The sequence below is a fragment of the Mustelus asterias genome (assembly GCF_964213995.1).
Source record: "Mustelus asterias chromosome X unlocalized genomic scaffold, sMusAst1.hap1.1 SUPER_X_unloc_4, whole genome shotgun sequence".
Lineage (NCBI taxonomy): Eukaryota > Metazoa > Chordata > Chondrichthyes > Carcharhiniformes > Triakidae > Mustelus > Mustelus asterias.
In genome coordinates, this window is record NW_027595349.1 from 327,928 (window position 1) to 347,009 (window position 19,082).

General features: G+C 50.7%; 1 protein-coding gene across 4 annotated transcripts in view; it reads left to right on the forward strand.

The window, feature by feature from the left end:
- Nucleotides 1-15,352, forward strand: part of LOC144491334 (calcitonin gene-related peptide type 1 receptor-like) — a 282,765-nt gene extending 267,413 nt beyond the window's left edge. For all 4 annotated transcript variants that reach the window (XM_078208995.1, XM_078208996.1, XM_078208994.1 and 1 more), the window contains 5 exons: nucleotides 4,025-4,085; nucleotides 6,502-6,568; nucleotides 9,101-9,319; nucleotides 10,631-10,672; nucleotides 12,939-15,352. In XM_078208995.1, coding sequence (XP_078065121.1) covers nucleotides 4,025-4,085; nucleotides 6,502-6,568; nucleotides 9,101-9,319; nucleotides 10,631-10,672; nucleotides 12,939-13,145 — 596 coding nt within the window. In that variant the 3' untranslated portion in view covers nucleotides 13,146-15,352. The remainder of the gene's footprint in view (nucleotides 1-4,024; nucleotides 4,086-6,501; nucleotides 6,569-9,100; nucleotides 9,320-10,630; nucleotides 10,673-12,938) is intronic.
- The last annotated feature ends 3,730 nt before the right edge of the window (nucleotides 15,353-19,082 follow it).

Consider the following 19,082-nt stretch of genomic DNA (forward strand, 5'->3'; position numbering starts at 1 on the left):
CGCACTGTCAGGGGGTCAGTACTGAGGGAGTGCTGCACTGTCAGAGGGTCAGTGCTGAGGGAGTGCCGCACTGTCAGAGGGTCAGTACTGAGGGAGCGCCGCACTGTCAGAGGGTCAGTGCTGAGGGAGTGCGGCACTGTCAGAGGGTCAGTACTGAGGGAGCGCCGCACTGTCAGAGGGTCAGTGCTGAGGGAGCGCCGCACTGTCAGAGGGTCAGGGCTGGGGGAGTGCCGCACTGTCAGAGGGTCAGTACTGAGGGAGTGCCGCACTGTCAGAGGGTTAGTACTGAGAGAGTGCCGCACTGTCAGAGGGTCAGTGCTGAGGGAGTGCCGCACTGTCAGAGGGTCAGTGCTGAGGGAGTGCCGCACTGTCAGAGGGTTAGTACTGAGAGAGTGCCGCACTGTCAGAGGGTCAGTGCTGAGGGAGTGCCGCACTGTCAGAGGGTCAGTACTGAGGGAGTGCCGCACTGTCAGGGGGTCAGTACTGAGGGAGTGCCGCACTGTCAGAGGGTCAGTACTGAGGGAGTGCCGCACTGTCAGAGGGTCAGTACTGAGGGAGTGCCGCACTGTCAGAGGGTCAGTACTGAGGGAGTGCCGCACTGTCAGAGGGTCAGTACTGAGGGAGTGCCGCACTGTCAGAGGGTCAGTACTGAGGGAGTGCCGCACTGTCAGAGGTTCAGCACTGAGATAGTGCCGCACTGTCAGAGGGTCAGTATTGAGATAGTGCCGCACTGTCAGAGGGTCAGTACTGAGATAGTGCCGCACTGTCAGAGGGTCAGTACTGAGGGAGTGCCGCACTGTCAGAGGGTCAGTACTGAGGGAGTGCCGCACTGTCAGAGGGTCAGTACTGAGGGAGTGCTGCACTGTCAGAGGGTCAGTGCTGAGGGAGTGCCGCACTGTCAGAGGGTCAGTGCTGAGGGAGTGCCGCACTGTCAGAGGGTCAGTACTGAGGGAGTGCCGCACTGTCAGAGGGTCAGTACTGAGGGAGTGCCGCACTGTCAGAGGGTCAGTACTGAGGGAGTGCCGCACTGTCAGAGGGTCAGTACTGAGGGAGTGCTGCACTGTCAGAGGGTCAGTACTGAGGGAGTGCCGCACTGCTCAATTTCCCAGGGGGCTTCACTGCACGCTCCCTGCGGGGATTACAGCGTGGCGCTAACTGCCACATCACCCACATCTCTTTGAGTTTCTCCCGTCCACCCTCTCTGCTGCAGACAGGGAGTGTGGCGGCCTTGTCGATCCCTCCCTCTGCTTCCCTGCATGGCTCCAGGGATTCTGCACCTCAGGCTCACCAGCCATGCTTGAGAGGGCAGTGCCCACTGGTACACAATGAACTGTCCCTTCTGTCATTCTGTCCCCCCTTGCCCACCCCCTGCTGTGAACATTGCCAAGTGCGTTCGTACTTACCTGAAACGGAAGTCTAACCGAGGGGCAGGGTACGCGAGCCAGTTTCCCCTGCACTGTTTGATGTGATGGAGTGCCTGCCTCTGAGGGGACTTTGCCCTCTCTGGGGAGCAGGTCATGGTCACCATGTGGTGGCCTCAGATCAGGAAGGGACGACAGCAAGTGCTGGAATTTTTCAAATGCTGATTGAAGCTCAGTTCAGGGGTAGCCGATGTTCGGAGGGTCACCAAGCCTGTTCCGTGCGAGAGACGAGGCTGAAAGATTCACTATCACCTCCTCCCTCCATTGCAGAAACTTCAACAATCTCCCTCTGGTCCTCGCTAGCATCTGTGCACCCTCATCTCTTGTGAGGGGTGCATGGTGGGCAGACTGTCGAGTAACTCCGAGGTGTGTATGACCCTGGTGATGATGGCAATGAGAGTGCGGGCGGGCGGTTGGCTGGGACCTGATGGGATGAGATGGTGAGCGAGATTCCTGGCAGGATGTGTTATGAGGATAGGCAACAACACCTCCTCCACGATCATGCTCAACACCGGTGCCCCACAAGGCTGTGTTCTCAGCTCCCTACTATACTCCTTATACACCTATGACTGTGCGGCCAAATTCCTCTCCAACTCGATTTTCAAGTTTGCTGACGACACCACCGTAGTGGGTTGGATCTCAAACAATGATGAGACAGAGCACAGGAATGAGATAGAGAATCTGGTGAACTGGTGCGGCGACAGTAATCTCTCCCTCAATGTCAACAAAATGAAGGAGATTGTCATCGACTTCAGGAAGCGTAAAGGAGAACATGCCCCTGTCTACATCAATGGGGATGAAGTAGAAATGGTCGAGAGCTTCAAGTTTTTAGGTGTCCAGATCACCAACAACCTGTCCTGGTCCCCCCATGCCGACACTACAGTTAAGAAAGCCCCACCAACGCCTCTACTTTCTTGAAGACTAAGGAAATTTGGCATGTCAACTACGACTCTCACCAACTTTTACAGCATTCTTTCTGCTTGTATCACAGCTTGGTATGGCTCCTGCTCTGCCCAAGACCGTAAGAAACTGCAAAAGGTCGTGAATGTAGCCCAAACCATCACGCAAACCAGCCTCCCATCCATTGACTCTGTCTACACTTCCTGCTGCCTCGGAAAAGCAGCCAGTATAATTAAGGACCCTAAGCACCCCGGACATTCTCTCTTCCACCTTCTTCCATCGGGAAAAAGATGCAAAAGTCTGAGATCACGTACCAACCGACTCAAAAACAGCTTCTTCCCTGCTGCTGTCAGACTTTTGAATGGACCTGCCTCGCATGAAGTTGATCTTTCTCTGCACTCTAGCTCTGACTGTAACACTACATTCTGCACTCTCTCCTTTCCTTCTCCCCTGTGTTGGCTATGAACCGCATGCTTTGTCTGTATAGCGCGCAAGAAACAATACTTTTCACTGTATCCCAATACGTGACAATAATAAATCAAATCAAAAGGAATTGAGCATGTCACAGAAGGTGGGTCATGCCAACTCAATTGGCGCTGGTGGAAGTGATGCGGGGGATGGAGGGTGACTGGCGAGATGGTGCGGGAGGGGCTGGACTGCAGAATTTGGCTGCCCTTTCCCGAGCTGGTCATTTGTTGATATCCAGGATCTCCGTCCCGTTCTGCTTTTTCATTCTGCCACCGGCAGCCAGGCGTCTCCTTGGTGGCTGCTCCTGGCCTGTCTAACACTTGGGTATCTGTCAGATGGAGATGAATCGCTCCTCCCTTCACATTGTGTGGTTCCTGTCCTTCATTTCTCATTGCACGTTCTCACCATTTCTGTCGTAGCGTAGCCCTTGAAGAGTGGTGGGGGTGGGGGTGGTGGAGGGGAGGGGGAGTGGGGGTGGGGGGAATGTTCCGAGGGTCATGACACCGGCGAGGACCCTGTATATTGCCCCAGTGGGCAGCTGACCAATTGGCAGGAGGGTGCGAACCCTTGAGGAGGGATTAGCAGTTGGATCCTGGGAATCCCGAGGAGCCGTCGCATTGTAATCTAGTCTTACCGTGTTGTACATGTGTAGAAATATTCTGTATAGAAATATTCTGCATATAAAAATTATGAGGAGGTGATGGCCTAGTGGTATTATCGCTAGACTATTAATCCAGAAACTCAGCTAATGTTCTGGGGACCCGGGTTCGAATCCCACCACATAGGTTAATGGAATTTGAATTCAATAAAATAAATCTGGAATAAGAATCTACTGATGACCATGAAACCATTGTCGATTGTCGGGAAAACACATCTAGTTCACTAATGTCCTTTAGGGAAGGAAATCTGCCGTCCTTACCCGGTCTGGCCTACATGTGACTCCAGAGCCACAGCAATGTGGTTGACTCTCAACTGCCCTCCAAGGGTAACTAGGGATGGGCAATAAATGCTGGACCCAGCCAGCGACGCCCATGACCCACAAATGAATAAAAAATTCTGTTGGCAATATAGCCTTTATAGTTAAAGTTTCATCGAGTCGCTCCTGATCTATAACAACGTTTTGGTGCTGCCCTGGCCCTGTAAATAATTGGTGGACAGTTGTTTCTGGCCCAGTGTCAGTTTGTCGATTTCTCTGATTGTGGCTGGATATTGTCACTGTGTCTGTCTCTTTCCAGGCTTCCCATTGGTCCCAGCGATCATTCATGCAGCAGCCAGGAGCAACTACTTCAACGACAAGTAGGAACTTCTTCGATTGCTGATCTCAGGCCCCGGGCAGGAACTTGGTGTTGTAACTGGGAGATATCCCTGTCCAAGGGAAATGCTTTGTGTGGGAGAATCCCACAAAACGCAAAATGGAGTCAGGCCAAACCATCCTCAAGCAGAGTGGTTAAAATGGGAATAGGGAGGAGCGGAAACTGGGAAGAGAATTAAGGAAAAAGCAGGAGAGGGGGAATAACACCAAGTGGATATTTGGGATGGAGCTGATGATGGGGAGAGTGGAATTCTGTGTGGGACTGAGATTTAACTCCAGTGGTCAGGATGACAGTGGCTAGTGTTGCTGGTGGGGGTGTTGGGATCGGGAATTCTGGATCATGCTCAGGGCTGAGTCAGGATTGGGATGACATTCAGACATTTTGGGGACTCTGTTTGGGGTGAGGCTGAATAATGGCGTGAGTTGGCCCTGGTTTTTAGAAGAAAATTCATAGAATCCCTACAGTACAGAAAGAGGCCATTCGGCCCATTGAGTCTGCACCGACCACAATCCCACCCAGGCCCTACCCCCATATCCCTACACATTTTACCCGCCAATCCCTCTAATCTACGCATCCCGGGACACTAAGGGGCAATTTTAGCGTGGCCAATCAACCTAACCCACACATCTTTGGACTGTGGGAGGAAACCGGAGCACCCGGAGGAAACCCACGCAGACACGGGGAGAATGTGCAAACTCCACACAGACAGTGACCCAAGCCGGGAATCGAACCCAGGTCCCTGGAGCTGTGAAGCAGCAGTGCTAACCACTGTGCTACCGTGCCGGTTGTTGGGGCTCTGTGACAATGGGCCTCCCCCATTCCATTCTGCTGACTTGGGATCAATCTGACAGTCTTTCCAACATTTCCAATCCAATCCCTGTAAACCTCTCCATGTTCTTTTCTATACTTGTGCAGAGAGCAGCCCTGATCCAAATGACCTTTTGAAGGTCACACAAGATGGTGGACAGTGTCTCTCCCTGAGGAGAGATTTTCTCTCCTGACCCCGTGACCCAAACCACCTCCACCCTGTTTGCCGTCCTGCTAGAAAAAGCTGTTTGACCCTTTGTGACTCCAAGTGCTGAAGTTTTCTATAAGGGTCCCATTGAGATTTCTGTATTTGTGTGGAATGGCGGCACAGTGGGTTGGCACTGCTGCCTCACAGCGCCAGGGACCCGGGTTCAATTCCCGGCTTGGGTCACTGTCTGTGCGGAGTCTGCATGTTCTCCCCGTGTCTGTGTGGGTTTCCTCCGGGTGCTCCGGTTTTCTTCCAGTCCAAAGATGTGCAGGTTAGGTGGATTGGCCATGCTAAATTGTCCCTTAGTGTTCAAAGATGTATAGATGGATACTAAGGCAGATTTTCCTCTGTTTCCATCGCTAGGATTTCTAGGAACAGGTTGCTAGTCTGTCACCAGGGGCTTTTAGCTTGAGGGGAGGCCACTCCACATCAAGCGTAGCTGACCAGGAGTCTCTCCTGCTCTTACCGCCAGCCATTGGCATGTTTGGAAGGATTTTGCAAGCTGACTCAACCTGTTTGGCTGCAGTATGAAGGCACCTTCCGTAGCCATCAAATCCTGGGATGGGACTCGAACCCGGAACGTCTGGCTCAGAGGCAGGGACGCTACCCACTGCGGCGCTCTCTTGCGCTCACGCTCTCTCTTGCTCTCTCCTGCTCTCCCGCTCTCTCGCCCTTTCTTGTCCTCGTGCTCTCTCTCTCTCTCTCTCACATATACATGTATGTATATACACACTCACTCACACTCACACTCTCTCACATATATATGTTTATATATTCACTCACTCACTCTCTCAGTCACTGTCTCACACTCACTCTCTCTCATATATATATCCACACACAAACACACACTTGCATTCACTCTCTCACACTCTTTCTCACATATATATGTGTGTATATATATATACTCACTCACTCTCGCACTCACTCTCACACTCTCACATATATATGTGTGTGTGTGTGTGTGTGTGTGTGTGTGTGTATTTCGCACTCACTCTCTCACATACTTTCACACACACACACACACTCTCACACAAACATGCACTCACACAATTTCCTACCTCAATATGGTCCTTTGTCCCCCCGCCTTGCTTTGTAATCCGTGTACAGGGAGCATCAGCTCTGTCGTTTCTCTCTCCAGCTCAAAATCTCCTCCTTTGGTTCCAGCCCTGTTTCAAGTTTAATTTCCCGCTTTCTGGGTGCCAACCAGTAGCACGTCCTGCTTGTGAAAGCAGGCAGGAACAGCCAATCACATCTCGACAAACAGGTTGAGGACATGACCTTGTGAATGTGTCATCGCCAGGATCAGTTTGATGCCGTTGCGTCTGGTCAGTGTCTGGGGATTGACCTTTGTCAGGGTGTGACTCTGTTCCTTCCTTCCCTCTAGTTGCTGGATGCGAATAGACACTCACCTCCTGTACATTGTCCATGGCCCCATCTGCACTGCCTTGGTGGTACGTATCTTATATTATTTTTTAAAACAACTCCGCGTGCTACAAAACTGGCTTTATCAGCAATCTTGTAAATAGGGGCCTAGCCACTTACTCACCTTGCAAGCTTGGCACAGAAATAGAGCTCATCAAATCTATCCTGTGGGACAATGACTATCCTGATCAGATCATTGTTCGCTCTGCATCGTGCAAGTTCACAAATGGGTCAGAGGCTGCCATCGTCAGACCTGAAAAGTGCCTGGTTTACCTCAAATTACCCTGGAAAGGCAAAGAATCTCAAAAATGTCAACAACAGGTCACGTAAGCTACTTCACACTGTTACTATGCAGTGACTACATAAGTGGTATTTTCTACTAACAGGATGCAGCCGTCAGTCCAAAAAGATATTCTGCCTACCACACAACTAAGCAACGTGGTGTATGAATTTTACTGCCAGTGTAATGTCAGGTAGTTAGATTGTAAATCACATTGACTGGCTGATTAAAACAAGCAGCAAGTTCCTTTGAATTGGTCATGATAGCAGAGTACAGGTAGTAATTCAATCTGCCTGAGCTTGCAAAATCTAAACAAAATGTCTCCCATTAGAGGTGATTCCACAATTAGGCAGCACTTACTGAACAACACCAAGTGTGTTAATAGCTACAGCAACATGTCACTCTTTTCAGCAATATTCTGCTTTACCAAACAGCTGCTTTCTACATTGTATCTAAGAGATGACACATGGACATCAGGACATTCCAAGGCAGTTGTGCGAGGCCCAACCATTGGTCGCAATGTCCTTGGGCTGAGGAAGGATAAAACTGCCAGAGCTTCCAGGAGGGGAGGAGGGGAAAGGGAGGGAGAGATGGAGAAGGGGGAGGGAGGAGGATGCGGAGGGGGGAGGGAGGAGGATGCGGAGGGGGGAGGGAGGAGGATGCGGAGGGGGGAGGGAGGAGGATGCGGAGGGGGGAGGGAGAGATGGAGGAGGGGGAGGGAGGAGGATGCGGAGGGGGGAGGGAGAGATGGAGAAGGGGGAGGGAGGAGGATGCGGAGGGGGGAGGGAGGAGGATGCGGAGGGGGGAGGGAGAGATGGAGGAGGGGGAGGGAGGAGGATGCGGAGGGGGGAGGGAGGAGGATGCGGAGGGGGGAGGGAGAGATGGAGGAGGGGGAGGGAGGAGGATGCGGAGGGGGGAGGGAGGAGGATGGGGAGGGGGGAGGGAGGAGGATGCGGAGGGGGGGAGGGAGGAGGATGGGGAGGGGGAGGGAGGAGGATGGGGAGGGGGGAAGGAGGAGGATGGGGAGGGGGGAGGGAGGAGGATGCGGAGGGGGGAGGGAGGAGGATGGGGAGGGGGGAGGGAGGAGGATGCGGAGGGGGGAGGGAGGAGGATGGGGAGGGGGGAGGGAGGAGGATGGGGAGGGGGGAGGGAGGAGGATGGGGAGGGGGGAGGGAGGAGGATGGGGAGGGGGAGGGAGGAGGATGGGGAGGGGGAGGGAGGAGGATGGGGAGGGGGGGAGGGAGGAGGATGGGGAGGGGGAGGGAGGAGGATGGGGAGGGGGGAGGGAGGAGGATGGGGAGGGGGGAGGGAGGAGGATGGGGAGGGGGAGGGAGGAGGATGGGGAGGGAGGAGGATGGGGAGGGGGGGAGGGAGGAGGATGGGGAGGGGGAGGGAGGAGGATGGGGAGGGGGGAGGGAGGAGGATGGGGAGGGGGGGAGGGAGGAGGATGTGGAGGGGGGAGGGAGGAGGATGCGGAGGGGGGAGGGAGAGATGGAGGAGGGGGAGGGAGGAGGATGCGGAGGGGGGGAGGGAGGAGGATGCGGAGGGGGGAGGGAGAGATGGAGGAGCGGGAGGGAGGAGGATGCGGAGGGGGGAGGGAGAGATGGAGGAGGGGGAGGGAGGAGGATGCGGAGGGGGGAGGGAGAGATGGAGAAGGGGGAGGGAGGAGGATGCGGAGGGGGGAGGGAGGAGGATGGGGAGGGGGGAGGGAGGAGGATGCGGAGGGGGGGAGGGAGGAGGATGGGGAGGGGGAGGGAGGAGGATGGGGAGGGAGGAGGATGGGGAGGGGGGAGGGAGGAGGATGCGGAGGGGGGAGGGAGGAGGATGGGGAGGGGGGAGGGAGGAGGATGGGGAGGGGGAGGGAGGAGGATGGGGAGGGGGGAGGGAGGAGGATGGGGAGGGGGGAGGGAGAGATGGAGAAGGGGGAGGGAGGAGGATGCGGAGGGGGGGAGGGAGGAGGTTGGGGAGGGGGAGGGAGGAGGATGGGGAGGGGGGAGGGAGGAGGATGGGGAGGGGGGAGGGAGGAGGATGCGGAGGGGGGAGGGAGGAGGATGGGGAGGGGGGAGGGAGGAGGATGCGGAGGGGGGAGGGAGGAGGATGGGGAGGGGGGAGGGAGGAGGATGCGGAGGTGGGGGGAATGGAAGAGGAGGGGGGGAGGGAGGAGGATGGGGAGGGGGGAGGGAGGAGGATGGGGAGGGGGGGGGGAATGGAAGAGGAGGGGGGGAAGCTCTGGATTCAGTTGCTGTTATTTCCTCATCTGATGTGACTCTTATCTCTGCAGGTTAACCTGTTCTTCCTCCTCAACATTGTTCGGGTTCTGATCACCAAACTGAGGGTCACTCACCAGGCTCAGTCCGAGGCCTACATGAAAGTGGTCCGAGCGACGCTCATCCTGGTGCCCCTTTTGGGGATCCAGTTTGTTCTGTTTCCATATAAACCCGACGGCCGTCTGACTGGAGAGATCTATGATCATGTGATGCACATCTTCATGCATTTTCAGGTAAAATGGCTTCAATACGTGTATCGGACGAGCAAGTCTCAGCTTCTGGTGTTGGTGGGAGTGGGGGGAAGAGTATAGGAGGGGGGGTTTGATCCGATTGAAATGAGTTCAGGGGATACGGCCAATCATCAGCAAGGAATCCTGCAATACCAGTGTGGTACTGAGCCCTGCACAGAGCACAGCAAGATCCAAGGCTCCATCCCATGATCTGTTCTCCGCTGAAACCTGTACAGGGGCTCAGTTTGGCCTCAGTGCCCATCAAGATTACAAGTAGCCTGGGTTCTGCTCCTGGTGGCGGTGCAGTGACTCTCGCCAGCCACTTGGCTGAGGTACTGAATGGAGCTGTGGCCCAAGGGGTTGAGGCCTCCTGAGGACAATCGAGCTTGTTGACTAACCATCGCCAGTCATATGAAACGGCTGCTGAGTCGCCGCCACTCAATCTTGTCTGTTGTTGCTGACCTTTGGAGCTCAGTTTGTGATCTTCCCATCCATCCAGCTGTCTTCCCCAGATTTTCCTGTGATCTCCCGTCTCTCCTTTATCCCAGCCTCCACGCCAAGGTCTGTCCAGTACCGTAGACTAACAGCACATTGTGACGGCACAGAGCTGGAGAGACACTATTCCAATGACCTTCCAATGGGCAACTCCCCCAAGGAGGGAGAGGATGGAGGCCATTCCTGTCACTCACACACACAGCTCTGCATTTCTATTGGCTGCTGCCCATAGTTACCAGCTGGTGGGTGGGGACAAACCCACAGGGAGTGGTAACCCTGAGAGGTCCAGTGTCTGTTATGTGACTAAATCGTGCACAAGAGGTTCTCCATTCTTGCAGACCAATGACTTGGACCTATCCCAAATTGTGTCAGACTGGGTGAAAATTCTCACCCTCCTATTATGGGATGGGGGTCATCCTCAGCCTGAATCATAGAATCCCTACAGTGCAGAAGGAGGCCATTTGGCCCATCAAGTCTGTACCACCCCAATCCCACCCAGCCCCTATCCCCATAGCCCCATATATTTACCCTGCTAATCCCCTTGACACTAAGGGGCAATTTAGCATGGCCAATCCACCTAACCTGCACATCTTTGGCGTATGGGAGGAAACCATGCAGACACTGGGAGAACATGCAAACTCCACACAGACTGTGACCCAATGCTGGAATTGAACCCAGGTCCCTGGTGCTGTGAGGCAGCAATGCTAACCACTGTGTCACTGTGCCACCCCAGCTGAACCGGGAGAAAGGATGATGTTCTGTTCTGATCAGGCACTCCCAGCACAGAGGAATGACGAATGAATTTATTGTGTTTGACAGGGTATACTGGTGACAACGATATTCTGTTTCTTCAACAGAGAGGTGAGTTGGACTTCCATTGCATCTGTGCCCATTACTGAGGGTCGCACCACATCTATTCGAGTAGAATCCCAGTTGCCAGTGCAGACTTTCTCCTGCCTGCTTGTCAGCAGTTGGGACTGGGATGTCAGTGGGAATTCCCACCCACGAATGATAAGGAATGGAAGATTCCCGACCTGTGTCCCAGTTCCCAATCTGTGCTGTTGGTGGCAAAGCACCAGAGAGGGCACATGAGTGCAGGAGCCCATTGTACCCAGAGGACTAGACTGGCATCAGCCCAGCTGCAGAGGATCTGGGTTCCTAACTATGATGCCTAGCATAGATTTCTCCCTGGTGACAGGTTAATAGGGGTAGTTAAGAAAGCATATGGGAGACTTGCCTTTATCAATCGAGGTATAGATTACACAAACAGGGAAAGTCATGTTGGAGTTGTATAGAACTTTGGTGAGGCCACAGCTAGAGCACTGTGTGCAGTTCTGGTCGCCACATTATAGGAAGATTGCACTGGAGGGGGTGCAGAGGAGATTCACCAGGATGCTGCCTGGGATGGAGCATTTGAGTTATGAAGAGAGGTTGGTTCGGCTTGGGTTGTTTTCGTTGGAGCAGAGAAGGCTAAGGGGCAACCTGATTGAAGTATACAAGATTATGAGGAAGGAACTTTTCCCTTTCTCATTGAATCATAGAATCTCTACAGTACAGAAAGAGGCCATTCGGCCCATCGAGTCTGCACCGATCACAATACCGCCCAGGCCCTATCCCCATAACCCCACACATTTACCCCGCTCATCCCCATGACACAATGTTTTAGTTGAAGAGTCAGTAACTAGGGGGCATAGATTGAAGGTGAGGGGCAAAGGATTAGACAGGATTTGAAGATGTTTTTTCATCTAGAGAATGGTGGGAGTCTGGAACCACAGAGTCCATAGAATCCCTACAGTGCAGAAGGAGGCCATTCGGCCCATCGAGTCTGCACCAATGGTCCCAAACAGAATCTTACCCATCCCCATCCTAGTAAACTCGTGCATTTACAATGGCCAATCCATCTAACCCGCAGATCTTTGGACTGTGGGAGGAAACTGGAGCACCCGGAAGAAACCCACACAGAGACAGGGAGAATGTGCAAACACCACACAGTCACCCAAGGCTGAATTGTACCTGGGTCCCTGGTGCTGAGGCATCAGTGCTAACCACTGTGCTGCTGTGCCGCACTGCCTGGGAGGGTAGGAGAGGGTTAACCTCACACACAACCTTTAGAAAGTACGTGGATGAGCTCTTGAAATGGCTTTGGATCAACTGCTGGAAAGTGGGATCAGTGTAGCTTTAGTGTTTTGTCAGTGCAGACCCGGTAGGCTGAAGGGCCTCTTGTGCACTGTATGACTCTACGACTGCTCAGTTGTGCAGCCTGAGCTCCTGGGAGGATCTCCAGCACTGGTGTAGGTGTCTGCTGTTTCCACCATTGCAGTTGATAAGAGGGGCAGGAGAGCCACAAAGGCGAACCTTTCAAGCCTGGCCTGTTATCCCTGAAAAGCAGCAGGAACCAGAAGGAGATCTTTCCCTAAAATTTGCTGCTGTGTCAGATTCTAATCCACCTCCAGGTAATCCTTGGGAGGTCCCAGTGGGAAAGTCAGCAATGACCCCCCCCTTCCATTGGGGTAGGGGGAGGACACTCCAGCTGGAGGTGGGGGGGCGGGGGTAAGTAGACCTCTGTGGAGACCTCTGCTGCGCTATTCCCAGCGCTATACATCCCGACACGGAGCTTCCCTGAGGAAAAACCCAGCCCGGGGAATCATTGAAAGAACTGTTCCTTGGTGAGGCATGAACATAGGTCACAATACGTGTGCCGGCAGTATTTCAATGCCAGTGTGTCTATTTGTACATTGCAAACCTTTCTTCAATTTCTTGCTATTTGACTTAGACACCATAAGTTGGCCAACACCTTGTGACATACGGCCTTCTTACACCAATTGGATGATGCTCCACTCTCACCCAATTCCCCCCCCCCCCCCCCCATTTTCAATATTTTTACATCTGGTAAAGAGAAATGTTCAAAGCAAATAACCAAAAGCATCTTTTTTTAATGGGCTGATGATTTTTCTCCAGGTTTGCACACAGCCTGCAGACTGATCCTCAACGCCTGGAAACTCCAGGCTGTGGCAACCCCCACATATCCCAGGGAGGGTTTGGGACATCCCAGAGTGGGAATTTCATGAGGTTGTCAATGTTCTGGTCACTGAGATGTACATGAACTAACCGGAGCTTTTCCCTTTAGGTGCAGAGTGCCTTTAAGAGGCAGTGGTCACAGTACAAAGTCCAGTACAGCCACCAGTTAACAAGCACCGAGGGCTCCCACTCCAACATGACATCTTTGACAGAATTCACTGGATATTCCCTTACACAAACCATCAATAACAACCGCACCAACGGCAAGGACTGCGCTGAGATCCTGGTATTGAAGGAGCCTGGTATCTCCATGTGAGGGACATTCTCTTTTCCAGACTTTACAACCTGCCTTCCATATCTGCTATATAGAGGAACAGAATGCTTTCCCTTTACAGAGTGCCTTAAACTGCATCTCAGGAATCTCTCTGTATTCTTGTTACAAAGAGGGCTATGTGTAATCTTTATGCTGCGAATGTGTGTGTGGACATTGCTCAAGCGGTTGGTTCATCAGTTGGTTCTGTCTCTCTCCCCAAGAAGTGAAACCCTCTTGACTCATTCTGGGCGCGATCTTCTGAATGGTTTGTGACGGCCATCGAAACATTGTCCAGGAATCTCCTGAAGATTGGAATCACTGAAGCATTTTGACACTGATTTGCATTTCTGCGTCGAGAAACATCGCAGGCCACATTCCCTCATTGCTGGGATCGTCGTCCTCTCGACATTTCCTGGTTATGTGGGCAGTGACTGCTGGACCAGAGCAAGTTACGTACAAGACTGAACAAAGGATTGTGCTTTTCTATGGCACCATTCCAGGGCCTCAGGACCTGTCAATATGCTTCAATATACTTCAGAATTTTAGTCACTGGTATTCAGTGGGGAGATGTGAGGCTTGCTTTGTGATTTGAATGTTTTCCATTTCATTGTCCTGAGTTCACCCACCTCCCAGCCCAGATTTCAGGACTGAGAAATCAGACAATGTGGAGTGTGGAATAGTAAACAGGGCACTGATTTCAAAGCAGCAACTCCGTCACCTCTTCCCCAGTTTCTGATTCGGACTTTTTTACTCACAATATTGTGTGCACGTGAATGTTATTGTAATGAAAAACCGTCACTTGAACTCCAGCATTCTGGAATTTTCTGGTGACCATTTCCCAATCGTGTCATCCTCCTCAGCAATGTGTTGGCCCTGTTTGCGAAACTGTAAGGGATTACAATAATCCCTGGAATACTGGTGCCTCAGGCTTCAGTGACATTGCAGAGACAGGGAGCTACAGAGAGCAGGCAGGGCCCAGGTTTAATGGTTGCTGATTTCACTGCTCTCAGCTGGGGCTTGGCAAGTTCCAATTGCTTAAACTCTAAGGCAAGGACTAAAGTGAGAGAAAGGCCAACCCAGGGCTCCAAGCACGTGTGCTATTATCCATGCACACTGAACACATTGGACAAATATTAACCTCAGCCGTGATGTCAAATAACCTGACAGCATCACTTCTCAAGCTCATTCATGGAGGATTGTGACCAAGAAAGGTGACAGATTGAAGACAAGTGGGGAGAAAGTGAAATGAAATCATTCATTTCAGCCCCCCACTTCAGTCTTATGTTCCTGCTCAACCTCTGTGACCAGTCACCGAGGGCGGTGTGGGAAGGAGCCCTTTCATTTACTTGATATTGCCTCTCCACATTCTTTCAATGTCACATCTTTCTGCATCTACCACGTCACTGCCAAGGTTACCAATCTATTGCGGTCCTTCTGAAGCCCTGTTACTGTCCACATTTTTTATTACAGCTCCAAATTTTGTATCGTCAGGAAGCTTTAAAATGATGCCTTCTACCCAAGTCTGGGTCATTTATATCAGCAGTGCTCCTTGTGCTAACCCCTTGAGAATGCCATTGGATGCTTCCTCCTTTCAAACACTCCTTAACACCTCCTCCCCAGACCACAGGTGGAATTCTCCGGTCTCGCTCGCCCCACCACTGCTACCCGCAAGAACAGAGAATTTGGAGCTCAGCCAAATTTCCGTTCACTGCAGCGGGACTGGAGAATCCCAGCCACGGGCAAGGTCAGAGAATTCTGGTGTACATTTCTCGTTCGCTGAGCTATATCTCCTTATGAGGCTCAATGTCATACTTTGCTTAATAAAGCACTTTGGGTGCTTCATTATGTTAGAGGTGTCACGGAAATATAATTTGTTGTTTCTAAGAGTTTTGGATTCCCTTTTATGTCAGTCACAAATGTATTCACGTTACTTCTCATTCCCTTTTTAAAAGTTTTTGTACTTTCTATAATTGCTTATCTATTGCATTATGACCCTTTATAACTGTCATAAACCTCCTTTTCCTGTCTCATTTTAATCTTTATCTTTAGTCTTTGGACACCCTTCTTTTCCCCATCATGGGAACGTATCTGCACCTGAACTATCTCCTCTTTAAAGGCCTCCCATTGTTTAGCTACTGTTTGATTCCAATCCACCTGGGCCAGATCTCTTCTCAACTCACTGTCATTAAACCGCCTCCAGTTAAATAGTTTTTGCTCGAGTATGTCTTGTTCTTTTTTGTAAGTAACACCCAATGATGTTATGATCACTGTTTCCCAAATGCTCTCTCGCTAAAACAAACTTAATTTTGTGTTCAGAACTAGGTCCAGCAATGTTTCCTTCCTCACTGGGCTAGAAATAGTGAACAAGGAAGTTCTCTTGTACACATTTCAGGAACTGTTCCCTCTCTGTCATTTATACTGTTGTGGAGATGCCGGCGTTGGACTGGGGTAAACACAATAAGAAGTTTAACAACACCAGGTTAAAGTCCAACAGGTTTATTTGGTTGCAGATGCCACTAGCTTTCGGAACAGGCTGTCCCTTCGTCAGATGGAGTGGAGAAATGCTCATAAACAGGGCACAGAGACACAAACTCAATTTACAGAATAATGATTGGAATGCAGTCTTTACAGATAATCAAGTCTTAAAGGTACAAACAATGTGAATGGAGGGAGCATTAAGCACAGGTTAAAGAGATGTGTATTGTCTCCAGGCAGGACAGCCAGTGAGATTCTGCAAGTCCAGGCAAGTTGTGGGGGTTACAGATTGTGTGACATCCCAACCGGGATCTTGAGTTCATGTCACACTATCTGTCTGAACTTGCAGAATCTCACTGGCTGTCCTGCCTGGAGACAATACACATCTCTTTAACCTGTGCTTAATGCTCCCTCCATTCACATTGTCTGTACCTTTAAGACTTGATTATCTGTAAAGACTGCATTCCAATCATTATTCTGTAAATTGAGTTTGTGTCTTTGTGCCCTGTTTGTGAGCATTTCTCCACTCCACTTGACGAAGGGACAGCCTGTTCCGAAAGCTAGTGGCTTTTGCTACCAAATAAACCTGTTAGACTTTAACCTGGTGTTGTTAAACTTCTTTTATACTGTTACCATCCTAGTCTGTTTTAAGATAATTGGAGTCTCCTATTATCACTACTCCATAGTTATAGAGTCATAGAGGTTTACAGCATTGAAACAGGCCCTTTGGCCCAACTTGTCCATGCCGCCCTTTTTTTTAAAAACCCCCAAACTAATCCCAATTGCCCGCATTTGGCCCATATCCCTCTATACCCATCTTACCCATGTAATTATCTAAATGCTTTTTAAAAGATAAAATTGTACCCGCCTCTACTACTACCTCTGGCAGCTTGTTCCAGACACTCACCACCCTGTGTGTGAAAAAATTGCCCCTCTGGACACTTTTGTATCTCTCCCCTCTCACCTTAAACCTATGCCCTCTAGTTTTAGACTCCCCTACCTTTGGGAAAAGATGTTGACGATCTACCTTGTCTGTGCCCCTCATTATTTTATAGACCTCTATAAGGTCACCCCTCAGCCTCCTACGCTCCAGAGAAAAAAGTCCCAGTCTATTCAGCCTCTCCTTATAACTCAATCCATCAAGTCCCGGTAGCATCCTAGTAAATCTTTTCTGCACTCTTTCTAGTTTAGTAATATCCTTTCTATAATAGGGTGACCAGAATTGCACACAGTATTCCAAGTGTGGCCTTACCAATGTCTTGTACAACTTCAACAAGACGTCCCAACTCCTGTATTCAATGTTCTGACCGATGAAACCAAGCATGCCGAATGCCTTCTTCACCACTCTGTCCACCTGTGACTCCACTTTCAAGGAGCTATGGACATGTACCCCTAGATCTCTTTGTTCTGTAACTCTCCCCAACGCCCGACCATTAACTGAGTAAGTCCTGCCCTGGTTCAATCTACCAAAATGCATCACCTCGCATTTGTCTAAATTAAACTCCATCTGCCATTCGTCAGCCCACTGGCCCAATTGATCAAGATCCCGTTGCAATTGGAGATAACCTTCCTCACTGTCCACCATGCCGCCAATCTTGGTGTCATCTGCAAACATACTAACCATGCCTCCTATATTCTCATCCAAATCATTAATATAAATGACAAATAACAGTGGACCCAGCACTGATCCCTGAGGCACACCGCTGGTCACAGGCCTCCAGTTTGAAAAACAACCCTCTACAACCACCCTCTGGCTTCTGTCAAGAAGTGGAGATGCCGGCGTTGGACTGGGGTAAACACAGTAAGAAGTTTAACAACACCAGGTTAAAGTCCAACAGGTTTATTTGGTAGCAAAAGCCACACAAGCTTTCGGAGCTGCAAGCCCGTTCTTCAGGTGAGTGGGAATTCTGTTCACAAACAGAGCATATAAAGACACAGGCTCAATTTACATGAATAATGGTTGGAATGTGAATACTTACAACTAATCAAGTCTTTAAGAAACAAAACAACGTGAGTGGAGAGAGCATCAAGACAGGCTAAAAAGATGTGTATTGTCTCCAGACAGCCAGTGAAACTCTGTGGGGGTTACAAATAGTGTGACATTGCCGTGCCGGATCATCGACACAGATGCCATCATCTCACGTGAGAACACCATCCACCAGGTACACGGTACATACTCTTGCAACTCGGCCAACGTTGTCTACCTGATACGCTGCAGGAAAGGATGTCCTGAGGCATGGTACATTGGGGAAACCATGCAGACGCTGCGACAACGGATGAATGAACACCGCTCGACAATCACCAGGCAAGACTGTTCTCTTCCTGTTGGGGAGCACTTCAGCGGTCACGGGCATTCGGCCTCTGATATTTGGGTAAGCGTTCTCCAAGGCGGCCTTCGCGACACACGACAGCGCAGAGTCGCTGAGCAGAAACTGATAGCCAAGTTCCGCACACACGAGGACGGCCTCAACCGGGATATTGGGTTCATGTCACACTATTTGTAACCCCCACAGAGTTTCACTGGCTGTCTTGTCTGGAGACAATACACATCTTTTTAGCCTTTCTTGATGCTCTCTCCACTCACGTTGTTTTGTTTCTTAAAGACTTGATTAGTTGTAAGTATTCGCATTCCAACCATTATTCATGTAAATTGAGTTTGTGTCTTTATATGCTCTGTTTGTGAACAGAATTCCCACTCACCTGAAGAAGGGGCTTGCAGCTCCGAAAGCTTGTGTGGCTTTTGCTACCAAATAAACCTGTTGGACTTTAACCTGGTGTTGTTAAACTTCTTATTCTGTCAAGAAGCCAATTTTGTATCCATTTAGATACCTCACCCTGGATCCCGTGAGATTTAACTTTATGCAACAACCTACCATGTGGTACCTTGACAAAGGCCTTGCTAAAGTCCATGTGGACAACATCAACTGCACTGCACTCATCTACCTTCTTGGTTACCCTAGAAATCCCCTTCAAAAAATTCAATTAAATTTGTGAGACATGATTTTCCACTCACAAAGCCATGCTGACTGTCCCTAATCAGTCCTTGCCTCTCTAAATGCCTGTAGATCCTGTCTCTCAGAATACATTCGAACAACCTACCCACTACAGACGTTAGGCTCACCGGCCTGTAGTTCCGAGGCTTTTTGCTGCTGCCCTTTTTAAACAAAGGCAGAACATTTGCCACCCTCCAATCTTCAGGCACCTCACCCGTGACTATCGATGATTCAAATATCTCGGCTAGGGGACCCGCAATTTCCTCCCTAGCCTCCCACAATGTCCTGGGATACACTTCATCAGGTTCCGGGGATTTATCTACCTTGATGCGCTTTAAGACTTCCAGCACCTCCTTCTCTGTAATATGTACACTCCTCAAGACATCACTATTTATTTCCCCAAGTTCCCTAACATCCATGCTTTTCTCAACAGTAAATACTGATGAGAAATATTCATTTAGGATCTCACCCC